Source organism: Schistocerca piceifrons, chromosome 4 (genome assembly GCF_021461385.2).
Source record: "Schistocerca piceifrons isolate TAMUIC-IGC-003096 chromosome 4, iqSchPice1.1, whole genome shotgun sequence".
Classification (NCBI taxonomy): domain Eukaryota; kingdom Metazoa; phylum Arthropoda; class Insecta; order Orthoptera; family Acrididae; genus Schistocerca; species Schistocerca piceifrons.
Window position 1 is genome coordinate 293,882,322 of NC_060141.1, and position 23,996 is coordinate 293,906,317.

Sequence of the window (23,996 nt, forward strand, 5' to 3'; positions counted from 1 at the left end):
TGGTTCAAATGGCTCTGAGCACTATGGGACTTAACATCTGTGGTCATCAGTCCCCTAGAACTTAGAACTACTTAAACCTAACTAACCTAAGGACATCACACGCATCCATGCCCGAGGCAGGATTCGAACCTGTGACAGTAGCAGTCATGCGGTTCCGGACTGAGCGCCTAGAACTGCTACACCACCGCGGCCGACACCACATTTATCAACAGGATTAACACCTTTAGAAGTAATAGGCAAACCCTTTGTAGGAGAACCTCTTATTAAATGTTTCATTTGGCTTAACAGTCTACTGAAGATTACGAACTTGAACAGGCAATGGTTTCTGAAAATTTAGCTGAAAAGTCACAACAATGGGTAACTAAACATAATACGAAGGCTACCGAACCTCCGTACAAGGTCAATGACCTAGCTCTTGTAAAACAGCACCTTCACAGCTCTGCCCTGAGGAAACAGACACATAAGTTTTTCCAAAAGTATGAGGGACCATACCGAGTTCAAATGGTAATACATCCCAATACATTACTTTTCGTGGATCCTATAATGGGATCAAAGAAAGGAAAGTACAACGTAAAGGACATAAAATTGTATTTCCCCCAGGGACATTAACATTCTGAGTTAACGGGCAGAGTGATGACCGTCGGATCCCGAGTTGTTTTCGGTGTTTCTTCCAAGATAGTTATCCTGCACCAAATTCTCTTCAAATCTTAAACTATTCTATAATCTGTTCCTAAAAATCTTAAACTATTCTATAATTTTAGTACGTAGGAAACCAAATATGACAGTCAAGTAGAAAACCTAAGAGAATCACGAATAAACAGTGATCTCTATAGACATGAAATGAAACGAATAGAATGTTATATTAGTGAAAAGTATAATATAATGGTACTATTTAAACAGGGTGATGTCGAGACGATGTAAAATGAATAGAGGATTCTATTTGTGTATAAAACATAATACAAAGTGACTAACTAGACAGCTATTTTATAGTAGTGTAGAATTTTCTATTTTGTATAGAATATTTTATACCTTTTATGAAATGTGATGCAAATGGGAGGGTTTGTACAATTTTTGGAAGGAGTGGGTATTGTAGATTAAAACATGATCTACACCAACATAAAAAATCATGGCTAACAAAGAACACACACCACACCTTTCAAACAACCCTCGCAAACAAGTAATACTGATTCTTCACCATTTGCCGTTCTATAGGGTTGCTAAGATTTTCTTCGGGGACCTCAAGGGTGAAGGTGAGAATGTTCGTTCTGTAGGAGACAATTGAACACCATACCTCCTCTGGCTTCTCACTCAAGTACCGGCGAGGTAGGGATCCTGGAGTAGAGGGGTGGGAAGGCTTTCTTGTCTTTGGGGCTATCTTCTTTCTCTTCTTCGATCTTAGCAACCATTTCTATTTTTTCCTTTCTTACTTCTTTTTTGAGTACCTGCCTATTTTTCCTTCTTTCTATATTCATATACTTCTATGGTAGAAGTATTTGATATTTTCCATGGTTTCCAATAACCTACAACAACAATGTCGAAGAATCAGGCAGCACACACACACATCATTATACACATAAATACATATGAGTATGCAAACAATGAAACTACTAACTAGACACCTGTCGAGAGGTATGAACTGTCAAGTGTTGTAGGGGGACGGTATGTGTAGATTGGGAAATATGCACACATTGTTGTTTATTGTGACGGTTCTACTTTGCATGTATATACATATATGAGAACTATGATGATTTCATATCACATATATACATATGTATAGAAAAACCTTGATGATTTTACTAGAGACACAGTATATACCAAGTACGTATAAGTTGAAAAGTAGGGGAGGACTCTAGGGACCAAAGAAAGTATCAAGAAGTGAGAGTGAAGTGACGCAATGAACCATGAGGCCTACTCACAAAGGATAAGGGGAGGTGTACCCGGCATTTGCTGAGGATATAGGGCAGGCGTACCTACATGGAGATACGACGACCTGTGGCCTGATGAATATGGATGTTTTAAGAAGGGGCGTACCTACCAAAACGGAAGGAGTAAGTGCACTCACAGGGTCAACCCACCTGTAAGATATAGGTACTGGTCCTAGGAGAAAAGGACAGTATCGTGACAGAAGTCACGCATTTAATAGGAATTATTCTGGTAAGTTTGAATTCTATACTCCACTAGCATTATTATGTTTTATGTGAGTTTACAAGTGTTGAGAGGAACACTTTCATTTGCCCAGAGTTCCTACAGTCTACAAACAGTCTATAGTTAATGAGGCTATTACGTACTAAAGAAGCAGTACACAGAATTAGAATAAAGAGTAAAATACTCAAGTGTCATGAACACCTGGAGCTTAAGATTGGAAACCAAAGGTTTAGGCCCAACGACTCCTATATATAAAAGAATTGACTCCAACATTGAGTGAAATACTCCCGTTTTATAATCAAAGTGAAATGTATAAAGAAAAGCTAAATAGTAAATAAAAGGGTTATGCATGGTTAATAAAGGGATGTGGAATGTATACTGTGAAATTATAAATTGTTATTGTATGTAATACTAATGTACATAATGAGTATGTATAAAATATTGCGTGTTCGGGCTTAGCGGAGGGATACGTAGTGCTTCGAGAATTTCCACATAAATTCTACACCACTACCATCTTGAACACACGATATTTTAAAAATAAGTTTGAGAGAACGTACATACTCCGCAATATATGTTTGTGTGTGCAGGCTGGAAAGGAGTCACAAGCACAAGGTAGATGCGACGGTCGAACGGCATCGACAAGTGTTTGCCGCTTGTGCCATGGAAGTCGTAACGGAAGAACAAGTAGTGTTTATGGATCTTATGGTGTTTTATAACATTGATTATTGTAACAAGAAAAAAGAGGAACAGTTGAAAAAAAAAATGTTAAATGTACTTTACGCGTTGGACTTGCTAGAAGCAAGACATGTTCATAAATTATGTGGTTGTAAAAAATATGCTACTGTAAATGTATTTAATCGAGTTTACTGCTAGACGAATCGGTTGACTTGCAAACATTCGAATATTTATGTGAGAAGTGGTGAATTTGTTCTTTTTGGAAGTTGAAATACACACTCCAGGTCGTCTAAAGCATTAGACCCTGCACACACCTATGTTCAATATATAACAGCCAGAAGTTTCATTTTTGTATGTCTGTTAGTTATCATTCAGTGCTGTATTGAGTAGAACATCGAGTCACACAGTTTGTGAATTTCAACATGGCAGAGTTGGGAGGAGAAATGTGCTTGCATTAAATATTGCATGGAATTAAAGAAAATCTTTACAGAGACATACCAAATGATCCAGGACGCCTACAGTGATGAGTACATAATTCACACTTGGTGGTAAGAATGGTTCACACGGTTTAAAGATGGCCAGATGGAAATTAAAGATGACCTCCTTTCAGGACGCCCTTTGACGTCTACCGACAAGGCTCATGTATGGAATGTCAACAATACTGTGTGTGCCAATCAACGACTGACTGTCCAAGAGATTGCAGAAGAATGTAACATTTCAGTTGGATTATGTCAAGAAATCCTGACAGCATTTTGGAATGTATTGTGTTGCCGCCAAGTCTGTCCCATGCCTCATGAGTCAAGACCAGAAAGACCTTTGGCTCGCAATCTATGATGAGCTTTTGGATCATACGAATGAGAACCTGGCTCCTGCGGACTTTTTTTTTATTTCCAAAGTTTTTGCCTTTACAAATGTCTGCTTGTGTGTGTGTGTGTGTGTGTGTGTGTGTGTGTGTGTGTGTGTGTGTGTGTGTGCGCGCGAGTGTACACCTGTCCTTTTTTTCCTCCTAAGGTAAGTCTTTCCGCTCCTGGGATTGGAATGACTCCTTACCCTCTCCCTTAAAACCCACATCCTTTCGTCTTTCCCTCTCCTTCCCTCTTTCCTGATGAGGCAAGCGCTTTCGTTTGGTAAGTCACATCATCTTTGTTTTTAGATATATTTTTCCTACGTGGAATGTTTCCCTCTATTATATATATATATAATAGAAGGAAACATTCCACGTGGGAAAAATTATATATAAAAACAAAGATGAGGTGACTTACCGAACGAAAGCGCTGGCAGGTCGATAGACACACAAACAAACACAAACATACACACAAAATTCAAGCTTTCGCAACAAACTGTTGCCTCATCAGGAAAGAGGGAAGGAGAGGGGAAGACGAAAGGAAGTGGGTTTTAAGGGAGAGGGTAAGGAGTCATTCCAATCCCGGGAGCGGAAAGACTTACCTTAGGGGGAAAAAAGGACAGGTATACACTCGCACACACGCACATATCCATCCACACATACAGACACAAGCAGACATATATATATATATATATATATATATATATATATATATATAGAGAGAGAGAGAGAGAGAGAGAGAGAGAGAGAGAGAGCACGTATAAGGAGTGCGGGTTAGGGTGTGGGGGCACGGAGGTCAATAGAAAACACACCACTAAAATGTTACAACAAAGATCTGTGGATATGTCCTAGCTAAATTTGAAACAGATCTGCTAGCCACTTTACAATGTTTTAAAGCAGCTAAGCAGCTTAAAAGTTTAGGGTCGAGCCCAGACAAATCAATTGTCAAGTCTGTATAACAACAGCCTTGAAGTTAGTTAATATAGAGGGCAGGTCTACACTTAAATTTGCAGCTGATTCTTTATCGAACATAAATCATACTCTGTTAAAATGTGTCATCCAGAAACAAGTACACTACAGATACTATAAAGAAACCGACGATGATGTACTGTATCAAAATAGATAAATGCTGGTGAAATACTTATATTATTTTGTGTAGTTACAAAGAACATTTTCCTCAGAGAGAAAATTAAAAAATACACACACACAAAATTATCTTTAAAGTTGTATTTAACGGTCCTTGCTTTATTTTCACACTTCACATAGCCAGAATTATTACCACCCACTAAAGGTTACCTTCTCCAACTTCTCATTTTCCCTGCAGATGGTGGATTTTGCCGTTCTTCTAATGACGATTTTAGGCCTTGTGCAATTCTAATGGAAGGTCTTTTAAAGTTGTACAAACACAACACCAGAAGTAACTCCAAACAAGTTTTATACTAAAATGTAGACTTTCACGGCCGGAAATATCATGTCCATTATAATTATCCGGGCTGTTATGCCGTGGTCGGTTGATGAATTCTGTGTTGATTCCCAACGTTTCGTCTCCGCCTGCGGGAGACATCTTCAAGGGGGTCCGTAACTCAATGGAAGGTCCAACACACCCACTGGCTCACTACTGATTGAGTTACGGACCCCCTTGAAGATATCTCCCGCAGTCGGAGACGAAACGTTGGGAATCGACACAGAATTCATCAACCAACCACGGCATAACAGCCCGGATAATTATAATGGACAAACAAGTTCTATCCTGCTTCCACACGAAGAGATTCACAATAACAATGAATGAAATACAGAATAATACAGAGTCTCATAACTGTAGAACACATCAGTATGCAATCTTGTGAGTGAGTATATACGAGGGTAATCCCAAAAGTAAGGTCTCCTATTTTTTTGTAAGTACATAGACTTGTTTATTTCTACTATAGTTTACATCAGATTACAGCTTGAACATTTAGCTATTTTTCGACATTATCACCATTTCTGTCGATGCATTTTTATAGATGTTGTGGCAGTTTTTGTATGCCCATGTCTTACCAGCTCGTTGCCAGATCCGCAGCTTTGGTGGAGAAGGATGCTTCCACTGGTGTGATTGTTGCTTGGTCTCAGATGTAAAGAGGTATTCCCAGGTTTCATCACCCGTGACAACTGAGTCCAGAAAGTTGTCCTATTCGGTTCCAAGGCGATGAAGAAATGTGCAGGAAGCATCAACTCGTTGCCGCATGTGGTCCTCAGGCAGCATGCGTGGCACCCATCTTGCGCACACCTTCCGGTAGTTCAATGTTTCTGTTAAAATTCTGTGAGCGGTGCCTCGGGAAACCTCAGGAACCAACGTGCAGAGATCATCCAGGGTGATCCGCTGATCTTCACGCATGCTTTGCTCAACTTTCAACACTGTCTCCTCAGAAATTGATGATCTCCCACTCCTTTGTTTGTCGTGAATTTCGGTCCGACCAGCTGCAAACTCTATACACCAATTACGGACATTTTTGACATCCATGCAGCACGACTCACCATACACTTTTGTCACTTGGCGACTGATTTCAATCGGCGCAGTGCCCATTGCGTTCAAAAACCAAATAACTGTGCACAATTCACACTTGGCAGTAACATCCAACTGGAGCCCTATTCTCAATGGCTGCCAAGCCAAGAATGAGCACCTCAGCGCGGTGTGCACATGTTTACACACAGCACGTGAAGCATCTTTCATAACAGTGAGACCAACTGCCACACAAACAGAGTTCTGTACTTATAAAAAAAAATAGGAGACCCTACTTTTGGCATTACCCTCGTAGTAAATAAACAAATCTAAGTGAGGCTGAGGGTCCGGTGCAGCAGGCTTACACTTGGCTGTTGTGCCCAGTGCCTGCTCCGTCTTCTGACCAGGTTGTGGGCAATTTCTCTAGGTCGGCCATGGAGGCCATTGTATCGAATAGTGTTTGATTATGCATGTTCACACTACAGGGGTACGACATTGGTTGGAGAAAAGTGTTCACTGTGCATCTGTCCACGTCTTCATCAGTAGGTGACGACTGCTGGAACAGGTGTCATGCTATCACAGGAAAATATGGTCTGAAATGGTGCGGCCATGGACAGGCGTGGCAGCAGCCACTACTCCACGATAAGATGTAGGGGAGCAATGATGATTACGGTGCTGTATCCATGTCCACATTCCGACAGGCATTCAGCAATGGAGGCAGCACAGAAGATGATGGCGGCCCAGTGCCGACTACTCTGCCTGGCAACAGTGGCATCCAGAACGAAGACAGCGTAGGAGTCAGAGGAGGCGTGTTCCACACTGCGGGGACTGGAGCATATGGTGGTTATGGCCTTGGGGGCAGAGGGCTCTCCAGTGCATGGTTCGTGGATGGAGGTGGTTGTAGTTTTGTGACACCAAGTCATTGGAGGTGTGCATAATGCAGAGGCGGCAGCCTTGGCAATGATGGACAACCACTGGTATTCACTAAGGGCACTGGGCAAATCTGCAGGCTTGACAGAGGGGTCCGGACAGAATCGCTGTGACATGGGTGCTGGTGGGTGACCAGGCTTTAGTACCAGCAGATGATGCAGCATACTTGGCTGGCAGCCACGAAGCAGCTCCACCGAGCTATGGTCGCTGACTGAAGTGACCCTACATGAACTCAAGAAACTATCGAGGGCTTCCTCAGGAGAATATTGAATGGTGTACTTTTTCATCTGCGTATTGAATGTTCAGACTGGCGGCTCTGCCTCTCCATTGGACTGGGGTTGAAAGAACTGAGCAGTAAAATGCCAGATGCCGTTCTTCGTACAAAAATCTTGACAATCTTGAGACAAACTGTGGGCGATTGTCTGTCACAAGTGGGTACGGCAATCCTTCTCAGGGAAAAAAATCCAACAATCGAAAATCCAGGATGGAATGTAACAATATTGTGGAAAGGAAAGTTGTTACTCACTACTCACCATATAGCGGAGATGCTGTCACAGATGGGCACAACAAAAAGACTGTCACAAATTAGTTTTTGTCCAGTAAGGCCTCGCTAAAATTAGACGGCAAACACACACATACACACTCACGCAAACGCAACTCACACACACATGACTACATTCTCAGGCAACTAAGGCTGCACTCAGTCTTTTTTTGTACATATCTGCGGCTCAGCATCTCCGCTATATGGTGAGTAGCAGCTTTCCTTTTCAGAATATTGTAAGGAAAAATATCTGTGGGTGGGCCATGATCTATCCGCTGTGAATGTGGATAGGCAATGAAACACAAGGAAATTTTGAGAAAGCATTAACTACTACAAGTCAATGTGAGTTAAGAAATGGATGCACAGAATCATCATAAATACATTCCCAGGGGTATTGGGAACAGGGTACAGGGAAAAGTGGCCCATAGTACTGTTTGATGGGTGATGCACTGTGGGCAGGCTGACAAAACACACATTAACTCTATGACAATGCCCAGCCAAAACATATGGCAGCTGGCCAGCAATTTCATACAAGAAACACACCAATGGTTCAGGTGGAGAAGGTGGCATCACAACCCTGGGCGCTGACTCTTCAGTAGCCAACAGTAACACACCATCAAATACTGAGAGGCAGTGGTGGAGAGCATAATAATTACACAAAGGATCCAATGCTCAGCAAAGTGGTTTATCCGACTAGCCATGGCAGACAAACTGAACAATCTGACATAAGACAGAATTGGCCGCAACAGCCACCAAAATCCAAGAACTGGTAATGGGAAAACCATCCATGGTATTTTGGGCTTTAATATCTAAATGGAAACTTAACAGATTATCCTGATCAAATGCTGGATTCAAGCCAATCAGCAATTGAGAAAGAGCATCTGCATTAGCGTTTTGTGCTGCGGGTCGGAAATTAATCTCACAGTTATAGCATGACAATACAGAGCCCTGGCGATTGGCCACTTTGCCCAGTAAAGATACTGAGGATTGGAAAGAGAATCCAGAAGTTTATGATCAGTAATCAAATTAAACTTAGACATATGAAGGAAAATATTAAATTTTTTGAGCACAAACACACTATCAAGAGCTTATTTTTCATCTGTGAGTAGTGCTGTTGTGCCTGATGTACAGTTTTGGAAGTGTACGCAATAGGGTGTTTAGACCTATCCAAATATTTGTGCATGAAAATGGCCCCAAGCCATACTAGGAGGCGTCTGTGGCCAAAACAAGGTATTGGCCTGGTTGGAAGATAACTAAGCAAGATGCCAAGTGCAATTTTGACCCTAATAGAGTAAAAGTATGCTTGTAGGTGTGTGACCAGTGAAAAGGAACATCTTTATGTAAGAAAGCATGAATGGCTGGGCCAAAGTGGCTACACAAGGAAGAAACTCATGGTAATGTGTGGCCTTTCCGAGAAAGGCTTGCAACACTCACATTGGTAGGATGTGGCAAAGATGTAATGGCATCGACACGCTGGCATATAGGCTTGGTGCCAGCATGCGAGACTTCAAAACTGAGATAGATGATGGACAGCTGAAAAAATTATATAAATATCCATCTGTCGAAGAACCTGCGATCACAATATCATCAAGGTAGTTAATGCACCCCCACATAGAGGCCATGAGTTGCTTCAAAAATTCTTGGAAATTGGCAGGGGCACTAGCCATGCTGAACGGCGGGCGCTAGTACTGATATAATGTGAAGGGGGCATTAACAACTAGAACACATTTGAACTCATTATCCAGAGGCTTCTGACAAGTATATTTTGGAGAAATAATGACACCTGGAAAGCTGTGCTAGGAGTTTATCTGGATGGGAGAAGGGAAAGGTGGCAGTAATAGACTGTGAATTTATAAGACACTTTAAATCACCAGAGCTGAGGGTTGCTGTTACGTTTTTGACAATTACCAATAAACTAGATAATTCACTCGAGGAGACAGGTGTGATAACACCCAAAGACTTATGTTGATTTAGTTCCAATATGACTTGCTCTTGTAAAGCTACTGGGAATGGGAAGCCGCGGGAAAAAATGGGGGTGCACTATTGGTTTCACTGTAATGTGAGCCTTGAAATTGGTAGCATACTCTAAACTTTCCAGAAATGAGGAGGAATATTCTGAGCAGAGTGTGTCCAGTTGCTGGTATGCAACTTGATCCGATACCAGATGCACTTCATCAGAAATAGAGAACCCAAAAAGTTTGAAGGCATCTAATCAAATTAGGTTTTCATTGTTGGCATCATCCACTATTAGAAATCTCAAAGGCCAAATAACTGCTCTGAACACTATGTACGTAGAAAACTGTCCCAGTATAGAAATTTGTTGTTGGTTGAAACTCACCGACCTATGAGAGATGGGGGAAAATGCCGGTGATCCAAGATCCACAAAGGTTTAAGAATTAAACAAATTCACTTCTGTGCCCAAGTAAGCTTGCATTTCTAACATCTTGACTGTCACACATATAGAGTCATGTCAATGTAGAATTTGTTTGGAGCTACTTGGGAAATGCTGTTCACATCCATGTTCATGTCTTGTGAAGGAGGTTCGAAATTCCACAGAAACACAATGGTTGCACATTACCCAGCGCTTAGCACATGTGGTCTGCTTATGTTGAACAAAGCACAACGGAAGAGGAGTAAGAGGCTGCTGTTGTGACGCTGCTGCTTAGCATGGTGCTGTCCCATGTGGTGTGGAGAATGTGGTTTCACAGCTGCGATGCCGCTCCCCCCACCTGTGAGAGCTAACTGATGGTGTATGAGGAGGAGAACGAAGCAGCGGCGGCTACTTCACAGCATGCATCTATCGGATTTCCTGTTGCCCTCAATACTTCAAAAGACTGAGCAATATTCAGGACATTTGTGAAAGGTGGATTTTCACATTTTACAGCACGTTCACGAACTTAACTATCAGGGGGCAAGCGTGTAGTAGCATCACGAACCATTGAGTCAGGGTATGAGTCACAGTGTGCCTCAGTAACAGACTGGCAATGATGGCTAAGCCCAAAGCACAAACTATGTAGACTGTTGCGGCTGTTTCTGAGAATGGTAGAACTCAATGTGAGCAGCAATAACAAGAGTACATTTGCAATGATAATTAGAGAGCAATTGACACATTTAACCAAAAGAGGAACTGGCAGGTTCCTGAGGAGGAGCTAGCTGACACGAAAGGCGATAAACATAGGAGAAATCTGTGACAAAAATAAAGCTTTACATCAACTGACGTTAGTGACTCCAAAAGCTTGAAAATATGGGCGAAGGCATTTTTCATATGCGCCCCAATCTTCTCAGAGTCATCTTATGGAGGAAATGGTGAAGGTTGCTTCAATGGCAGTGAAACATGGGGCACCAACAAGGCTGCCAAACTGTTTATTGCCTTGGAGAGAGCATGCTGCTAGTCAGTGAAAGCCTGCTGCTGTTCTACAAGAGATTTAAGAATTTTTTACGGTATATTGATTCATGAAATGAAACATGCAGAGCAAAATACCACAGATATCGGAATTCCTGCCAACTAATTTTTATTCTGCTTCTACATTAAGACATTCACAATAACAATGAATGAAGTATGTAACAGTACAAAGTCTCATAAGTATAGAACACATCAATATGCTATGTATAACATACAATAAACAAGTAAACCTATGTGAGACTGAGGGTCCTGTGTGCTGGGTTCAAAAATGGTTCAAATGGCTCTGAGCACTATGCGACTTAACTTCTGAGGTCATCAGTCGCCTAGAACTTAAAACTAATTAAACCTAACTAACCTAAGGACATCACACACATCCATGCCCGAGGCAGGATTCGAACCTGCGACCGTCGCTCGCTTCCAGGCTGTAGCGCCTAGAACCGCACGGCCACTCCGGCCGGCTGCTGGGTTCATATTGGGCTCTTGCACACATGGTACATGAACCAATGAAATTTTATGAATTTTATGAAGTCACTCACTAAGAAATAACTAACAGGTAATTTTCCATAGAAAACACTGTCCTACAAGGAATAAAGCAAAAAAACTGTTCAAGTCTGAGTAAGACTCACGTGCTGAGGGTTACGATTAAACATAAACTTTATTATGTATAGAGGCAGTTCATCCATTCTGGGAATCAATAACCTTGATCATCTTTGCTTCTTATTGACATTGATACTGGCAAGATATTGGTCCGACAGATTAAAAGACTTTTGTGGATGTTTTAATTTCAGTCATACAATTGTGACAAAGTCATGCAAGAGATAAGCAACCATTATAATAATAACCAGAAGTTCTGCATTAAGGCAGACTATGTCGCAATGTTTAAACTCAAACTTCAGGCAAGGAATGACTTTATTGATTATATGATGCGTTTCGGTATTTAACCATCATCAAATATCCAGGAGCAATTGCTGCACGTAGAGATGGCATTTCAAACTGTCTGCGAATGCTTCTTATACACACAGTTTGAAACACAATATCTACATGCTGTAATCACTCTTGGATATCTGATGATGAATAAATTCTGAAGTGCATTGTGCGAGCAATAGTCATTCTTGGCCTTAAGTTTGACTATTAACTTTGCGACCCAGTCAGCCTGAATGTAGAACTACTGGCTGTTTTAATCTCACATTTCATATTGGTTAACAAATGACAAAACAACTTTTTTTCCCTTGTGATACAACTGCAAATTAACAATTTTTGTATTTTTCCTTTACTTGGACTGTGAAACCTTGCTTCTTGCAAAATTTCATGATTATAGGCCAATAAGAAATACCCTATAGGGTTTGATGAGTGAGTTTGCGGGTATTAGAATATGTCCACGGTAAATGATAACAGCCAAACAGTTGCAGGATAAAGATTTATTGAAATCCTTGACCACGGTTTCGGTATATCTAAATATACCTTCATCAGAAGCACTAAAATCATATCCTGCAGTGGAGATGAATAAAACAATCGTACCAAAGGTGTCACTAGTAGTTAAAATTAAAATATCACCTCCATCTGTACAGCATAATTAAGAAGAGATGGTCGATGCAAATGAGGCATACTGACAGTATTAAAATATCACCTCCACCTGTAAAGCATAATTATGAAGAGATGGTCGATGCGAACACGGCATACTATCAGTATGCCGCTTTCACATCACCCATCTCTTCATAAATATGCTGTACAGATGGAGGTGATATTTTAATTTTAACTACTGGTGATGCTTTTGGCACAACTGTTTTATGCATCTCCACTGCAGGATGTGATTTTAGTGTATTTTTGCTTTTGATGAAGGTATATTTAGATATACCGAAACTGTGGTCAAGGATTTCAATAAATCTTTATCCTGCAACTGTTTGGCTGTTGTCATTTACCGTGAAGATTTTTAACAGTTGCTGCTTCAGCCATGTTTAAAATTTTGATTAAAATTTGTGACATAAATGGTCAAATCTTTTTATTGCACTGACTTAGAAGCTTCAAGTTTTTATACCACCAAGGGACCACAGACCTCAGAATGTGACATAAATTTCAACTCAATATGGGAAGCTGTTCCTGAGAAAAAGGGTTTTTAACAGGGTTTAAAAGCAATTCTATAAGGTTCCATTTTTACTGACTGAGGAATGGAGTCCTAAAAACAGTAAACTTTACTTACTCTTAAATGTTTTATAATTGTTGCTTGTAAATCTTGAACTTTTGCAGAATTTCAGTATTAACTTTCAATGGGTAGACATGAGGAAATAATAAAGAAAAGATGTAAAACAATTCCTGACACCCTAATACCTATCCTTTGTCCAATAATAAATGAGTTATATCTCTAGATCAGGATCCTAATCCGCCGTGGTAGTCAAGGATGTAAGAAAGTCAAAACTGTACATTGCACAAATAAAAACTAACTTGAAACCCATGTTAATGTTTCATGGCTTTGTGATCATACATGCAAAAATTTGTAATTCCAGTTGTTCAATGAGATATCCAACTAGTGTCTGCTGTCATCGACAACTACAGAGATTTTTGGTTGTACCATTGTGTGGCGCCATAGATGATGTAACATATGTTTGGGAGAAGTGAGATGATAATTTTTAGTGACAAATGGTACAAGGATTGATGATGAAAACAAATTTACTTGACAATCTATAATTATGATGTATGAAGAGTTAAGAGATAATATCACTGAAGAGGTCAAAGGAATCTTAATTAAAATGAACATTTTCAATCTTCTTTCACTTTCTGTTATCTGTTGTGTGTTCTCAAATGAGCTACACATTAAGGAGTGTCTTCCTGAATAATTCATGACAAAGTTTGTACATTTTATTAAAATATACTTCAAGCAAGTTTGAAATATTGTCTCTCTGAGTTATTTAAAAAGCAGTATGCAAATATTAATCAGCGACACGAGAGAATAAGCCACAGCTAAAAAGTTCGATTATCTTGTATTACAATTGCACACAGCATTAAATCATTATTAGAAGAACAGCAAAGTCTACCATCTCCAAGGAAAAGAAAAACTTTGATAAGGTAATCTTTACTGGATGTCAGTAATAGTCCCAGCTATGTGACTTGTGAAAATACAGTAAGAGATGTTAAATCCAACTATCAGGAAAACTGTAACAAATTATTTTATTTCCTCATAATATTAATATTCCCTGTGAGAAAAGCTCTTTCTTTCTCTCTACAATTAATAATACAAATATTTCACTGGTAACATGAAAGCAGCAATAACATGTTCAGATGATTACTAGGAAGATATTTATGTCATGCTAATAGAATTTTATAACAAGGAAATAATAATAAGAATTGCTGGTTAGACTGATATCGAAGGGTACTTGGAAGACTGAAACAATGTTTCCAGAATGAATGTTCACTCTGCAGCAGAATGTGCATTGATTGGAAACTTCCTGTGGATTAAAACCATATACTGGACTGGGACTCGAACTGCTTTTCATGATCAAGTGCTCTAGTGACTTGAGTTATCAAAGCACGACTCACAACCTGCCTTCACAGCTTCACTTCTGCCATATAATGTTTTTATACAAGCAACCAGGTATTTTAATTTTCCCATCTGCAAGTTAGGAGTAAGAGTGTCTCAGTAGTAGTGTGTTAGGATACTGAGTAGAGTACCAAGAAAAGAGGACCTACACTTGTAATAAGGTGTGGGATAGAGTGGAGTATACTCTATACAGTGACACCACCTCTGTAGAGAAAAGGGGGATGTGTATCTGAGGAATGAGGTGGTGGTGGTGGTGGGGGATGAACAATTTAATTTTACTAGTAATTAAATTTTTGAGACCTACTCCAATATTGTGCAGAACAGAACCAAGCTTATCTGATTTGTAGATTGTTAAGAAAGATAAATAAGTAGGAAAATATTTGAAATTGAAGTGTGTCTGATTTGTGTGATAAAAATAATAGAGGTTAAGATGATAAAGGAATTATGGTATTAACACTATGTGAAAGTTTAAGATTTCTTAATATTCAGAATGTAGTTTCACCCAATTAAAATAAAGCTCATTCTGAAATGGAGGCGTAGCCAGTGTCTATTACTTTACTCATTATAGGTCTAATTTTGAAGACTCTTTCTTGTACACGAATGCAAATTGCAAGCAATAATATAGTGGCTATTAGTGTTCAATTATTCGTCATTGCAAGGCAACCTTAGATGCAAAGGTGCATTATTCCAACTATAGTGTACTTGCCATTATGGTTCAAATACTGGTGAAAATTACGCATATGCAAATGTACAGGCACATTACTTTGACTATAATGCAGTTGACATTAATTTTCTAGTGGCTGTCAGGATAAAACAATAATGTATGCAAATGGGAAGCTGATCATTCCCAACATAAAGACAGTTGCTACTACCAATGTAATATAACAGTGTTCATAGAGTTGTATTTACAATAAAATTGGTGTGTGTGTGTGTGTGTGTGTGTGTGTGTGTGTGTGTGTGGCGCGCGCACGGTCTTATGCAGGAAGGTGTGGAGTGATATGTGTTGATACACAGCACTCCAGAAGATTGGTGCCGATTACTGTGTGTTCTTACCACCAAATATACTCGCGACTGAGGGAAAACTGCAGATGTTGTATGGGGTTGTTATTTTTATTTGCTTGTGTTATTAATTAAAACTGGAGTTCTTATGTTATTGGGTGAAAGTTAAAATAGTGTTGTAGCTTTCCTTAACAGTAATGGAAGTACAGATGGAGTACAAGAGAAAAATCAAAGGGCAGCACGATCAGGAATGAAAAAGAAGAAATACTAAAGTAGTATTTCAATGCTGCCCTGACACAATCTGTTATCAAAGAACATGTCAATGATTTAGCTCAATACAAGAAATACGGCAGAATATTACAGAAAGTAATCCAGACATCTAAGCAAGTGCATTATGAAAATAAGATAGCAACATATGGCAACAAAATTAAAAGCAATATGGGAGTGAAAGAGGAGACTGGTGGAACTAGAAAGGAACAGGAGTTGCTAGCTTTAAGAGTGGGTGATAGGTTGCTAACAGTTGGGTGTAGTGTGTCAAATCTCTTTAACAAGTGCTTTATATCCATTACTTATAGCATGTGATTTTCAGGGTTAGTAAATACTATCCCACAATACCTGAAACCAGCCTTTACATGTAACTTCAGTTACATGAACTACTGCACTCACTTCACCAAAAGACATAACATCCATCACAAAATATTTAAAATCAAAGGACACTAGTGGTTATGATGAAATACCAACGAAATTTTTTAAAGGGTATTCTTATCACTGGATATTTCCTGATTGGTTGAAATACGCTATCATTAAACCTAATTTCAAGTAAGGAGATAAGAAATGGCATCAAACTACAGACCAGTTTCACTTCTGCCAGCATTCTTGAAAATTTTAGAAAAGTTTATATATACCTGACCACAAGTAACATCTGTGCAAGGCGTAGTTCAAATTTCTGAAGGTTTCCAAAACTGAGAACACTATTCATACATACAGTGAGAATTTGCTTAATTCATTAGGTAATAAATTACAAGCAGCAGATATTTTCTGTGATTTGTCTAAGGAATTTACTGCATGAATTAACTCCGTTTTAAATAAATAAAAAATAAAAAAATGGTTGGTCACTGGCAATGCTGCAAAACTGTTCACATATCACGAACAGGAAACAATGGACACCAGTACAAAAGACCGATGAATTAAGCTATCAGTCATTATCATATCAAGAAGTAATTACATGTTGTGTCCCACAAGGGTCCGTCTTGGACCACTGCTTTTTTTTGTACATCAATGACATCTCATTAGTTACATCACCAGATGTAGAAGTTCCACCTCCCCTCCCCTCCCCCACAGATGAGACAGTTACTGTGTATATAGCAAATCGAGCATAGTTTTGAAAAGAGCAGCCAATATTATTTTCATGGATGTTAATAAATACTATATAGCCTACTTACTGTCATTTAACTTTGAAAAGACACATTGCATGCAGTTCACAACATGTAAGAGGTTTACACACACAGTATGAAGAAGCACAGAAAAGAGATGCCGACAGTGTTAAATTCTTGGGATTAAAACTTGATAGTAAATTTAGCTGGGAGGAACACACTGCAGAACTGTTGGAATGTGTACACAAATCATTATTGGCAATGTGAGTGTTATCAGACATAGGTGACATAAAAGTCAGAAATAGGAGAGGCAATGTAATTGGAGTAGGAACTGCAAAAGGGGCTATAACTCTAGAGTGGGATCAGCAGAGGACTTCTAACACCGTGAGTAGCAGAAAGGTGATTTTACATTTTTGTTTGTTTTAACCATTAGCTGGTGTGTGTGTGTGTGTGTGTGTGTGTGTGTGTGGAGGGGGGGGGAGGGGTAGGTGTGCATATTATACCTACTTGTTTTTATGAACAGGTACACTACCAAGCTTTAAACAGTGTTTAAACTGTATGAGTTTGTTCTGATACAGTATGTTATTTTATTTGCTTATTGTATGCAGAAAACTAGGCACTGAGGCGCGGTCAGTGATAGATGCAGAGGCTATGGGGATAGCAGGTCGCTAACCACATTGCAGCCATTGTCAATCTAGATATAGAAGCCATCTACATACCAACTCAAAAGAAACTGATGTCCTGCAGGGTCATTGAAAGTACTAATGAGATTGTTATAATTCTGTATGAGTTGACTGAATGTAGTTTTTGGTTCAGTTAAGTTACACTCTTACGATGCTCCTATACTCTGTGACACAGACACTACGTTTATGATTCCAGAAGAAATAAATCTGAAGATTAACTGAATTTGCTTGTATATTTATTATTCAGAAAGAGGTGTTAGCAAACATTTTAACTTATTTAGTTTGACAATACTGTATTTAAAATATTCGACAAGAGTAGAGATGCTAAGGTAGAAAATCTTGCAACATATGGGAAAAAAAGGAAAACTATGCACTTCAAGTATTAGCAATCATGTTCTCAAAAAAAAGGAAGAAAACTTGTTTGCGTCAAAGAATATTTATAGGTACAAACAAGGAATCTTTTCTGACACAGCTGATCAGATGGAATCATGACAATATTAGGAACAAATACAATATATTTAAAATAGGGAGCGGACTCAATGAAGCCATTATTAACAGGAGACTACCTCTCAAAATAAACCAGTTGGGGTGGATCAACCAGGTTTAATGAATATGTGTGCACTGCAAAAGGTAAATGCTTAATGTATGGAGATCAGAAGAAGAAGAAGAAGAAGAAGAAGAAGAAGGAGTCAGATTCTATTTCCGTAGCATTAACCACTATATGTGTCAAGTCTGAATTCTACAAGTATCTTGCATTTCAGTTTTTATCCTCCATGTTAACCACAGTTTAGAATAAAGATACAACCATGGCATCTTACTTACCTTTCAGCCTTGGAAATGATGAGATTCTCTATCTCCTTACACTTGTTTTTCGCTGGTGATGTTAGTTTCTCTTCTTGAATCCCAAGTACCATAACTTCTTGTTTTTCAGTTCTACTCCTCATTTTCACTGCTGTGGAGTATAATGTTTCCGAATGAACTGCAGTTTCATTATTGAAAGAATCACCATTTGAAGTTTGTGATCTAGTACAGAAAGTTGAAGCAATACCTGCATCTCCCACTCCACCATCAATGGTCATTCTGATTTTAGCACTTTCTCTTGTTGATGTGAAGTCTCTGGCAGTCTTTGCTGATTGAGAACACTCTGTGATACACTGCACAGCTGGGCGGACAAGTGCACCACATGCTGCTGCAGCACAGTCTCCGACACTTAACGTTACTGAAGGTACATTTAGGGCTCTGTCCACTGATGGTGTGTGCTGTTCAGTACCTTGTACGACAGGAAGACAATCTTGAGCTGTGTTTGTAACTGAACAGGAGCCATGAACAACATTTGGTGTCGGCTGGCTTTGTATATTGCTGCAAGAAGCATTAGCCTCACACGAAACGATAACTTCCAGTGTCTCACATGGGAGACTGACTTCCCTGAAGTTGCTATCAGCATGATGTTTTTCTTCAGGCTCCTGTGACTTGTTTACTTCTGATGTTACATACTGCATTTCATTAACATCTGATCTGCCTATTAAATTATTATCATTTCTGAACTGTTGATTGTTCATTTCCTTTCCAGAGTTGGAATTTTTATTTTCTTGCACAGATTGTTTTAAACATTTGCTATAACAAGAACTTACTAAATAAAATTCTGACAGAGCGTCCTGTTCTCTGTTCTTGATGAGGTAATTTGATGTATTATTCTTGACAACTGTTATCCTTTCCCTTGCTTCCGGAAGCTTTATTTCTGTGTTCAAGTATCTGTCACTCATTCTGAAGTCCATTTGATTGCTGTCACAAGTCACATTTTGTCCTATTTCTTCACTCCTACTAGACAGGTCGTCAAGTCTAGCAGCTTTATTTGCCACATCTGGATCTTGGGCAGGGAAGCTGTGAAGGGAAAACGACCAAAAAGCAATTAAGAATTGCAAACTGTCACGCTACACCACACTGTGGGAGAACAAAATAGAAAATTAACATTACAAAGCAGCCATGAAAATAAATGAACACTAACAGTAAAAGCAAAATTATGGAACCATTGTTTACATGAATAGATACGATACACAGTCATAATTGAAAAGATAACTCAGGAATTCCTCAAATGTGTTCATCACTAAATATATAAACCTGCCAATCCTTGGGACGATGGGCTCTGTGTCGCCTTAAAAAATATTGGTCCAACTGGCCCACCTAGTTGTATCTTGTAAGGGCTTATACACAGAGTTACAGTGAAAGCTGCAATGATTTGTGAGGAAAATGGGATCCACTGCTCTTCACCACAGTTCCCAAAGCAGCAGTAGTCACCCTTTCTCTTGGCATTAGTTGACAAAGAAGCTTCCATCTTAAAATATGATAACTTTTAGGAGAATGAAAAACTCCACTATACAGGGTGTTACAAAAAGGTACGGCCAAACTTTCAGGAAACATTCCTCACACACAAAGAAAGAAAATATGTTATGTGGACATGTTTCCAGAAACACTTACTTTCCATGTTAGAGCTCATTTTATTACTTCTCTTCAAATCACATTAATCATGGAATGGAAACACACAGCAACAGAACGTACCAGCGTGACTGCAAACACTTTGTTATAGGAAATGTTCAAAATGTCCTCCGTTAGCGAGGATACATGCATCCACCCTCCGTCACATGGAATCCCTGATGCGCTGATGCAGCCCTGGAGAATGGCGTATTGTATCACAGCCGTCCACAATACGAGCACGAAGAGTCTCTACATTTGGTACTGGGGTTGCATAGACAAGAGCTTTCAAATGCCCCCATAAATGAAAGTAGAGAGGGTTGAGGTCAGGAGAGCGTGGAGGCCATGGAATTGGTCTGCCTCTACCAACTCATCGGTCACCGAATCTGTTGTTGAGAAGCGTACAAACACTTCGACTGAAATGTGCAGGAGCTCCATCGTGCACGAACCACATGTCTACATCTACATCTACATCTACATTGATACTCCGCAAGCCACCCAACGGTGTGTGGCGGAGGGCACTTTACGTGCCACTGTCATTACCTTCCTTTCCTATTCCAGTCGCGTATGGTTTGCGGGAAGAACGACTGTCTGAAAGCCTCCGTGCGCGCTCTAATCTCTCTAATTTTACATTCGTGATCTCCTCGGGAGGTATAAGTAGGGGGAAGCAATATATTCGATACCTCATCCAGAAACGCACCCTCTCGAAACCTGGCGAGCAAGCTACACCGCGATGCAGAGCGCCTCTCTTGCAGAGTCTGCCACTTGAGTTTATTAAACATCTCCGTAACGCTATCACGGTTACCAAATAACCCTGTGACGAAACGCGCTGCTCTTCTTTGGATGTTGTGTTGTACTTGTAAAGGCACATGTTCTAGCAGCACAGGTAGAGTATCCTGTATGAAATCATGATAACGTGCTCCATTGAGTGTAGGTGGAAGAACATGGGGCCAAATCAAGACATCACCAACAATGCCTGCCCAAACGTTCACAGAAAATCTGTGTTGATGACGTGATTGCACAATTGCGTGCGGATTCTCGTCAGCCCACACATGTTGATTGTGAAAGTTTACAATTTGATCACGTTGGAATGAAGCCTCATCTGTAAAGAGAACATTTGCACTGAAATGAGGATTGACACATTGTTGGATGAACCGTTTGCAGAAGTGTACCCGTGGAGGCCAATCAGCTGCCGATAGTGCCTGCACACGCTGTACATGGTACGGAAACAACTGGTTCTCCCGTAGCACTCTCCATACAGTGACGTGGTCAACATTACCTTGTACAGCAGCAACTTCTCTGACGCTGACATTAGGGTTATCATCAACTGCACGAAGAATTGCCTCGTCCATTGCAGGTGTCCTCGTCGTTCTAGGTCTTCCCCAGTCGCGAGTCATAGGCTGGAATTTCCGTGCTCCCTAAGACGCCAATCAATTGCTTCGAACGTCTTCCTGTCAGGGCACCTTTGTTCTGGAAATCTGTCTCGATACAAACGTACCGCACCATGGCTATTGCCTCGTGCTAATCCATACATCAAATGGGCATCTGCCAACTCCACATTTGTAAACATTGCACTGACTTCAAAGTGATGAACACTAACCTGTTGATGCTACGTACTGATGTGCTTGATGCTAATACTGTAGAGCAATGAGTCGCATGTCAACACAAGCACCGAAGTCAACATTACCTTCCTTCAATTGGGCCAACTGGCAGTGAATCGAGGAAGTACAGTACACACTGACGAAACTAAAATGAGCTCTAACATGGAAATTAAGCATTTCCGGACACATGTCCACATAACATCTTTTCATTATTTGTGTGTGAGGAAGGTTTCCTGAAAGTTTGCCTTTTTGTAATACCCTGTATAAATCAACATGAATTCCACATCTGAGATCTTGAGAAATTCAGTTCATTCTGATATCCAGAGCACTGTCAACAATGACACCTAGGTTGACGCTGTGTTCACATTTGATACAACTCTGCATTGTCATTCAGTCCAAAATACAAGCTTACCAATTTCTGAATCAATTTTTTGATTGGACTTTGATGCAAGCAGAACTCAACACATTGCTTTTAACTTAGCTGAATCAACAGGTGTGAAATGTAATTTCAGGAGTACCCAAGGAAGTGGGGAAGGACTATTACTGTTTATATAAATGATCTAGTGGAAGCTCCACGAGGCTGTTTACAGACTACAGAGTTTTCTACAGGAAGATAGCAGCAACTGTTTCTTAATTGCATGAATACCTACAGAGGAACGATAATTAGTGCAGGGACTGGCAACTGACCATGAACATAAATAAATGTAATGTCTTGCAACACCTACTATTTTTGATAAATGATAAATCTCAGTAAACAGCAACTAACCCACGAACCTACTATGCTGTCATAGTAGGAGGAGAGGTGATACTCCTACGTGGCGCGTCCCAGGTGGCAGATAGGGAAGACCTCACCGGTTTACTGGCGGACTTGAGTGAAATAAAGTAGCTCTCGCGGACCAAACACAGCCTCTGCGGTTAACAACCGGAGTTGTAAATCGGAGCTTGCTCCAACTGAGGTTGACAACCTTCAACAGTCAAAAATGGAAAGGTCTTTTAGGAAAAAAATTCCACCGTCCTGCTCAAAAAGGCAGGAAAAGGCTACATCGGATTCGGTGAGTAGTCAACTAGAAGACAGCAACGAATCGGAGCGTTTGCAACCATCCAAATGCACACTAAAACACAAAAAGAAGATTAAACATGAGCAAATAAATTATATAGCAACACACAACATAAACTCACTACTTCAGACCGGAAAACTCAAGGAGCTCACAGATGAACTAAATAAACAAAAAATTTTAATAACAGGGTCCAAGAAATGAGAAACACCACAGAGGACCCATTCGAATCACAAGGATACAGAATTTATAATGGGAAACCAGGACCGAGGGCAATGAAACAATGTCCCCAGTTTGGAACAGGGTTTTTAGTAAACATAAAAATAATAGATTCAGTAACGGATTTCCAAGCAGTATCACCAAGAATTGCGACTCTAAGCTTTAAAACAATGAATAAAACCTATACAATAATAAATGCTCATTCCCCAACAAATGAAAAAAATTGTCTAACAAAAACAAAGGAAGAGGTAGATAAATTTCGGACCTTCTAGAATAAACTGTGAACGGAGTAAATAAAAAGAATGTAAAAATCTTATTGGGAGATTTCAATGCTCAGTTGGGAAAAGAAAGGAAATATAAAGATATAATTGGAAAATGGAGTCCACATAATTTTACAAACAAAAACGGTCAAAGACTTGTAGAACTCTGCAGAGAACACAACCTTATATCTAAATCAACATACTTTAAGAGGAAGCCAAGTAAACTTAAAACATGGAAACATCCAGACTGGAGGAAGGGCGAGTGGCAGCTAGACCATGTCTGTATAGACAAAAATTTTCATAAGGAGATCAACAATGTTAAAGTACTGAGAGGAGTAGACACAGGCTCAGACCATTATATGGTTAAAATTAAAATCAAATTCACACTGTTAAAGAAGAGGACCAGAAAAAGTAATAAAATAAAAAGGAGGTTTGACCCACATCAGCTAATTAAAAATAATAAGTACCAACAAATAACACAAACCATCAAATTAACAGATGATCTAGAAGAATCAAGAGAGGATTTCATAAAGATATTATAAAGTCTATAGAAGGTACTTATCATAAAACCAACTCCAGGAACTACAACAAAATCTTTGGGAAACAACTACAACAATATGAGGCCCTTACACTAATACTGAAAGATGAAGATGGAAGAATGACACACAGTAACAAGGAAAATGCAGAAATCATGGCAAAAGCATTTTACAAACTTCTGAATTGCGAGGAACCCAAAGAACCCTTACAAATCAACATAAATACCCCAATAAAAACCAAACCTAACAAAC

The 23,996-nt window shown here is 39.6% G+C and overlaps 1 protein-coding gene across 3 annotated transcripts in view; it reads right to left on the minus strand.

Moving 5' to 3' along the window:
• LOC124795286 overlaps positions 1–23,996 on the minus strand; it is a 263,102-nt gene that overhangs the window by 86,740 nt on the left and 152,366 nt on the right. The window contains exons 8-9 of one of the 3 annotated variants that reach the window (XM_047259244.1): positions 18,653–19,485; positions 18,427–18,556 (exon numbers count right to left, since the gene is read on the minus strand). In XM_047259244.1, coding sequence (XP_047115200.1) covers positions 18,427–18,556; positions 18,653–19,485 — 963 coding nt within the window. Of the gene's footprint in view, positions 1–18,426; positions 19,486–23,996 lie in introns of all 3 variants that reach the window. The other 2 variants (XM_047259243.1, XM_047259242.1) reach the window with 2 other exon arrangements.